Source organism: Hibiscus syriacus, unplaced genomic scaffold, assembly GCF_006381635.1.
Source record: "Hibiscus syriacus cultivar Baekdansim isolate YM2019G1 unplaced genomic scaffold, ASM638163v2 tig00111210_pilon, whole genome shotgun sequence".
Taxonomy (NCBI): Eukaryota; Viridiplantae; Streptophyta; class Magnoliopsida; order Malvales; family Malvaceae; genus Hibiscus; species Hibiscus syriacus.
This window is the reverse complement of record NW_024063021.1, coordinates 2,120,490-2,128,529: the sequence shown is the minus strand read 5'-3', so window position 1 is coordinate 2,128,529 and position 8,040 is coordinate 2,120,490. Positions and strand designations below refer to the sequence as shown.

The 8,040-nt window shown below is 34.8% G+C and overlaps 1 protein-coding gene across 1 annotated transcript; it reads right to left on the bottom strand.

The window, feature by feature from the left end:
- Window positions 1-492: 492 nt before the first annotated feature.
- LOC120155967 lies at window positions 493-1,565 on the bottom strand. Its single transcript, XM_039167415.1, has 2 exons — window positions 759-1,565; window positions 493-717 (listed from the first exon to the last, which is right to left on the bottom strand). Exons 1-2 carry the CDS (start codon window positions 1,563-1,565, stop codon window positions 493-495), a joined length of 1,032 nt encoding a protein of 343 aa, XP_039023346.1.
- Window positions 1,566-8,040: the final 6,475 nt, after the last annotated feature.

The following is an 8,040-nucleotide window of genomic DNA, read 5'->3' as shown; positions in this document are numbered from 1 at the left end:
TCAAAGATACTTCTGCCTTTAACAAAAGCAGATTGGCTAGTAGAAATCATTCCAGGAAAAAACTGAGCAAGCCTAGTGACAAGGATTCTAGTAATTGTTTTGTAAATGACAAAATAACAAGAAATAGGCCTAAATTCTCTAGCCATGCGTGCATTCAGAGACTTAGGCACAATGACTAAAGTAGTAGCATTAAAAGAATGAAGAAGGTAGGTAGTCTAAAAGAAGTACCTCACTGCATTGAGAAAGTCCTTATTCACAATCTCCCAGGCCACCTTGAAAAACCAGGAAGTGTAACCATTTGGGCCTAGGCTCTTATCCCTCCCTGCCTGAACAAAGCATCTTTAATCTCCTTGTAAGAGACCTCACCTGCCAGAACTCTCTCAACATCATCTTTAACCAAAGGGTCAGCAGCACCTATAAGCTTGCTGTAAAAATCAACTAACTCTGCAGCCATCTTATCAAAAGTCTCCAACAAATCACCATTGTCATTCTTTAGTATTCGGATGGTGCTTTTTCCAACCAATAGACCTTATCTCTCTTCCTGTAGATGTCCAGTTCTGCTATTTCTAGGTCAACTAATTCAGATTGAACTCTCTTCTCTACCTCCATCCCAACATGATTCACATCAGTAAGATTAGAGAGCTGAATTTGCTCCAGCTCAGCTCTTTTGGCTTTCACTCTAGCAGAAATGTCTGAGAAGTGAGTTCTATTCAACACCTTCAAAATAGGCTACAATATTTTCAGTTTATTAACAGTACCTGCATAGCATTACCATCACTGAATTCCACCCAAGAAGCCTTAACACTACTAAGAAAATTCTCATTTGTAGCCCAACAGTTGAAAATTTTAAATGGTTTCGGCTTATGGATCTTGGCCTCTTTCTGAGTCCAAATTAACCCCAGGCAGTGATCTGATACTCCAGGAGCTTTATACTCAGCAAAGGAAATTGGAAACTCATGCATCCATTGTGGGTTGACAAGAATTCTATCCAGCTTTCTAGCCAAGTAGGAGCCATCTTGCTTGTTAGACCAAGTAAAGAGAGGCCCTACAAAGGGATGATCTTGTAGCTCCAAGTCTTCCATGCAACCTTGAAGCTCTTCTATGTCAGGTAAGGAATGTGATCCCATTATAGGATAATCATAACTCTCATGGGCCACATCTACAACGTTGAAGTCCCCACCAATAACCCAAGGATAATTACCAACAACACTCTCCAAGCTTCTTAAGTAATCCCACAGGCCCCTCCTAGCTAGATTGTTGTTAATGCAATAAACTACAATAATCATAACACTATGACCAACAGCTTCACCTAAAATGGAAAGGGCTTGGTCAGATCCTCCAACAACAGAAACTGAAATCCTCTTCTTCCATAAAACCCAGATTCTACCACCATCAACAAAATCATAATTGGCCAAATAATTCCACTCATCAGACAAGATGGCAACCCACATGGAAATGTTAATACTTCTAATTCTAGTCTCCATGAGGTAAACCACATCCACCCCATGGCTCTCTAATCTTTTGAAAACTTTGCCTTGCTTGAGGGTATTATTAATACCCCTCATATTCCAAAAATAGATCAACATTTAAGAGTGGAGAGGAGGACCAACATTGCCAACCCCAACACTACAATCACTACCTTTAACCTTATCAACCATATCATTTTTTGTTCTAATCTCATTAAGAAGAACTGTGACTCCCATAGCAGCAGCTCGAGGCTTTCGATCATAGCCTCCACCACCGGCCAACATTTCCAACTTACTTGAAGATCCATCATTTTCTTTTTTTCCTTCCCTTAACCTTCTTCTTAAGCACCATAGAGTCTTGCAAAGAAGGAAATTCACTCCCACAGGAGGAACACCTTGCAAACCACTCTACTCAACTACTTCAACACTTACAAGCTGTTTCACCCCCTTATCAGCCATATCCGAAATAGCCTGATCAACATTAACTATAGAAGAATCAACACTGATCTCTTAAGGGCCTGTACAATCATCTCCTTAGCATCCCCCACCTTTAGCTCAGTTGTTCTTATACTTTCAGCACTGTCAACAGGTTGGATTGCATTAGGGAACAACAACAACAACAACAACAACAAAACCCAATTCCCATATGTATGGGGTAAGGGGGAGGTAGGGTAATAGGCTGCCCCCAACGCCAGGTTGAGAGTAGCTTCCGTGGAAGACCTCCGACAGTCAGAAAATTAAAAATATAGATAAAATTCAATGCATATATAAATAAATACATAGCTAAACAGTATTCATATGCAGTCATTAAAATCATATGTGCGTCTGTAACGGGAATTAATCCCTGCATAATAATCCCTGCGAAAGAATCTCTGCATATAGACAGAAACATAAGACCCGGCTAAATTTAAAAGAGGAAACATGAGGAGAATGATACACAGAAGTCAACGATAGCAAGCCCAGTTCTAATCCTTAATAAATACCAATAACAGAAACGTATAAAAAGTAGAAGTCATGGAAAATACTACAAAGACATTAAAAGAAGACAGAGATGATACACCCTATAGATGTGACCCACACTACTCGACTACCCTAGTCTTTAGCCTCCATATTTTCCTATCAGAGGTCATGTCTTCGGTAAGGGCTAAATCCCTCAAATCAGATCTCAAGCAGTCTTCCCACTTATGCCTTGGTCGTCCTTTCCTTCTGGCACCGTCGACTGTAATCGACTCTACCCTCCTGACCGCATCCGACGGTAGTCGCCTAAGGACATGCCCAAACCACCGTAGTCTTCCTTCCCTCAATTTTTCGGAAACAGACACCACTGCCAAGGAATCCTAATCGCAGAGTTTGTCATCATATCCCACAGAGTCCTACCACATGTCCATCGAAGCATTCTTATTTCTGCGGCCTCAATCCTCCTTACGTGATCCTTCTTGGTTGCCCAACATTCTGATCCATACAACAGCGCTGGTCTTATTACCATTCTATAAAACTTTCCCTTAAGTTTTAGAGGCACCTTCTTGTCACACAGAACTCCAGTAGCGGCCCTCCACTTTAGCCATCCCGTCTTTATATGGTGCCTCAACATACACGTTAGTGTGGTGTCCAAAGGTTTTACAATACTGACAAAATTTAGGTAACCAAGGTATAAAACCCTAATCCTCACTATAAAACCATCGCTCAACAACACATTAACCAGTTCAGGAATAACAACAGCAACCCCAATCTCGACGCAAACCTTGGCATACTCGAGCCTCTCCTTAGAAGCGGTGATGCCCCACAATATAAGTTAATTTTTTTTTAAATAACATCTGCTAAACTTTCTGAGTGTTAAGATTATTCATGCATACATGTAATTGCAGTGCTTTGTGGATTAACACTGTTGTAACGCTTTTAAAAAAAATGAAAAAGAGGAAAGGAGGTTTCTATTTTTAAGAGAACCCCATTTACGTTTATGACTTATTATGGGAAAAATCTATCTTTTTGTTTAAATTTGATTTAGAATCGCCATCGATCTTTTAGGTAGAATGCCTAAAATATCTTTTAGAACAATTTTAAGAAAAATAATTTAAAGACGAAAGTTGATCCTCGTTCACCAAAGATTCATTTTAAAGGTTCGGGAGTTGATTACGCGTGGGGAAGGATCAACACCCCACAACACCCAAAATTAGTATCTAATCGCTTATACATTGTTATAGTGGTGGAATTTGCAAATTCAAGTCGAAATTTAAAATGTGATATTTTTTATTGAACATGTATTAATTTATTTTGAATTGCTTATAGAGAGACATTCCCCATTTTGAGAAGAAACCACATGATTTTCACATCATCTAATAAGAAGTCTGTCCCATTGATTTTCTTCTCTATGAAACAATGTCCCCCTTTTTATCTATAAATAAATATACATAAATCAAATATAAAAGCAATAAAAACAATAAAAAAAAATAAGACGTGCAAGCATACTGACAATAGATTTATTTCAAGTTCACTTTTTCGTTCAAATGTCATAACGAATTGCACTACTTCTATTAAGTAGTGCTTTTCACACTCATTCTACAATAGATGTTCTTGAAAATATTAACCAAAACATACTGACATAGAGATTTTTGTAAAATAAAATACAAGATTTAATAATATATATATACACAACAAGTAAAAAAGGATGAAAATATATATTTAATATAAACACATATATTAATGCATAAGTACCAAAACCAGTTGGACTAATGGGATGAAGCACTAGGTCCATTAAGTAAGGTCAGGAGTTCGAATTTTGGCGTTTACGAATAGAGCAAACTGGGTTGGAGGGTCTCCCTCGCCTCTACAGTACATGATCTGGATTAGCCGGTCAATAGATCAGATACCAATGATTAATTCAGAAAAAAATGAATAAGCAAAGTATACTAAGGTATAAAAAAATAGATTTAATATGTAAATATATATTCAATACTTATTAAAGTACTTAAAATAAAACTAATGATACAAAAATGCATGCATTATTGAAATATAGGGACTAAATTACAAATATTAAATAATGGCATGCTGAAATGCAAAATAAAAGAATCAAAACCATCCATCAATATGTGACCAAATTGAAAAGACTTAAAATATGATGTTTAATGAAAATGAAGCAAAAAAGTGATCAGCATGCAAAAAGGACTAAAAAGGAAAAAAACGTAAATTAGCAGTCTAAATAAATAATATAAACATAAATGATTCAAAAGAACAAACAAGGAAGAAAATGAAATGAAACACAAATAACAAAGTTTGAAATAAGAGAAAATAAGTTCATTTAGTGACTAAATTGAAAGTCTTACAAAAGGGAAGAGAGATCTAATGCGCAAATAACCCATGCGCTAAAGGCAAAGAACCCTACCCCTATTGTAACGTCTCGAAAATTCAAAAAAATAATTTTAAGGGTTCATTTCGACTAAAATTTGTTTTTCCTTTTAAAAATAAAAAGGTGGTTCGAGAGAGGTGTTATCAATATTTATTTAGGGTGTGATTGGATCACCCAAAAATATTTTGTTATTTTTTATAAAATTTAGTTTTGAAAATTATTAAAACGACTTTTAGGTCTGGCTTCTAGAAAAATGAGTTTGAGAGTCAGCTATATGTGGGGAAGGATTAACACCCCCACGACATCAAAAAATCGATACCTAGTCGATTAATTATTGTCTTTGCAATGAAATTTATGAATTCAAATTTTAATTTAATTAATAACCCCATTTATTTAAATAAATAAAATGCTATTTAACTTATTAAAATTTTGGAGAGAAAATTAACGGTTCGTACATTTAACTATAGAAAGTTAACCACCTAATATAAGGTAGAGTGACATCCCTCTCGTTTCCAACAAAGCGATGAATCACCAATCTTCTTCTCCAAAAATTTTAAGTTCAATTATTAACATTTTAATGTTTCAAACAAAAGGGGAACATAACCTAATATTAGATAGAATGACAATTTCTCTTATTCAGAAGGAAACAAGAAATATCATAATCATTGTATCTATTTATCTAAAGTTGTGCAACAAACAAAAGCTTTATTAATGGAAATTATCGGACCTTTAAGATAGATAGGGGATGCTCAAATATTTATAAGTACCGAAACTAAACCTTTGAATAAAGTCGAGGGGCTCATTTTTATAAATCTAATAATTTCCCTTTCTACCCTCTTGATCAATTTTAAAAGTTATTATATTTTTTATGGTCTTAGTGGAGGGTAATCATTTATTTTAAATCACTGAATTAAACTACTAAGGTGGATTAAGGTAACTTTCTAGATAATTTAAATTAAATGTGAATTGCCTTTAATTTATTACGGAGAAGTTCAAGTAACGTGGATGAGACTATCATGCTTAAAAATAATTAAGAATGGAATACGATCAATAATAAATTTTATAAAATAAAACAATTAAATTACGAGGTTAAAAATGATCATGCTAAGGTTAAACGTTGAATTGGTTAATCATGCTTGTCAAATAAAAATATCATACCATAAAAACACATGTCATTAATAAGTATTTAGATTGATCTATACTAAAATATGTCAAAAAATATAAATATTAGATTAATAAATAAAACATGGTATCATAAAAATATTAATGTAATAAGAATTTAAAATAACAAAGAAATAAACAAAATATAAAGAAACAAGGGCTCAATTGAATTAAAAATAAAATTGCAAGGACAAAATTATAAAATTGGTGACCAAAATGAACTATGTAATGAATTTATAGGGAAGATGAAAAGAATTTAATTATTTTTTAATTACACCCACGTCCCTCCTATAAAAATCCCAAATTCCTTTTTTTTCGAATTTTGTAATCTTCCCTCACAAAAACCTAGCCCAAAATCCTCTCAACTAATCCCTCAACCCTCGAAATTTTCGAGAAACCGGCCACCCCAAACTCCATCGGCCATCATCCTCTACCACTCCGACCACCAACCACAATGGCTGGAAGGCCTAAAATCTACCCAATCGAAACTCTTTTCATCATAAACTTGAATCCAATATTTAAATTATCAAAAAATAACCCCAATATAGTATATATACAATCAAAGGTTGCGAAGTTACCTTCTCCTTAATGATCGTTTGATTCTTTCACTGTGTTTGGGCTCTCTAACGATGACAGGAAAGCTAAGTGTCTCAGAAACTTTCCTTTTTTTGATCTCAAAAATTTATTTGGGTATTTTTTCTTTTTGCAAACTCCCTTTTGTTTTCTCGATTTTTCACCGCTTAGCACCCTTCCTTTTTTTTCTTCGCAAGATTCTTATAGGATACGGCGAGGAATTATTTCATTCAAAAATTGGAGACTTTTAGGTGGTATTTGGTTCGCTGGAATGTTTATGAGGGAATTGGAATCTGTGAAGGAATTGAAAATCTGAATCTGAAACTTGTTTGGTTGCAGGAAATTGAATTGGAATCCAATTCCATATTTTGTTTGGTTCATAGACATGTCAGATGAATTTGATTTCAGTAATGTGAAATGACATAATTGCCCTTCTTGTTTGTTTGCTTAATTTTTGTTTGTTTTATAACTTACATGTAGCAATATATTATAAAAATTTAAAAAATATTAAATTTTCATTTTATTGATTGATTATTCATTTCAATAAATTATAAAAATCATACTAATAAACATCATAAGTTAAAATCATCCCAATTAGGGATGGCCATGGGTCGGGTCGGGTTGGGTTTTTGGTCCACCCGACCCGACCCGAGAACAAGAGAACCTCTACCCGAGACTCGACCCGACCAAATTAAAGTTTCACCCGACCCGACCTGACCCGAATATATGAATTAAAAACCCGACCCAAAATAAAAAAATTATTCAATAAAAACAGTGACTTAATTGAAAAAAATTATATATAGAGGGGTATTATTGTAATTATTCCTAAATATATAAGGTAAAATTATATATTTTTTTGGGTCAGGTCGAGTATTTTTCACCCTAAACCCGAACCCGAGGCGAATATCACACTTAAAAAACCCGACCAGACCCAAATATCACACTTAAAAAAACCCGACCGACCTGAATATTAAACTTAAACAAACCCGACCCGAAATAAAAAAATCTGACCCGATCCCAATTTTTTTAAAAAAAACCGACCTGACCTGAACCTGACCCAATATCACACTTTAAAAAACCCAACCCGAACCCGAATATTTTTTAAAAAAATTGGACCCGATCCCGATTTTTTTAAAAAAAATCCGACCCGAATACCAAAAGATTGATGAGGGTAGTATGGTCAAATTTCACATTCCCTCCTCCAAAGGATTTCAATTCCATCATGTTATGGATGGAATTTACTTTCCCTCCCTTGATGGAATTTACTTTCCCTCTCTTGATGGAATTGGATTCCAATTCCCCCCTTTGAAAACTTGAACCAAACATGGGAAAGTGGTGGAATTGGATTCCAATTCCCCCTAATTCCAAGGGATTCCAGTGAACCAAACGCAACCTTACTTCCCACAGTCGATGGGATTTGATGTATTTTCTCTTCAATTTTTTATTCTTTTGTGGAAGTTCTCCCTTGATTTGCATGAATGCCTTTTTGGCTGATTT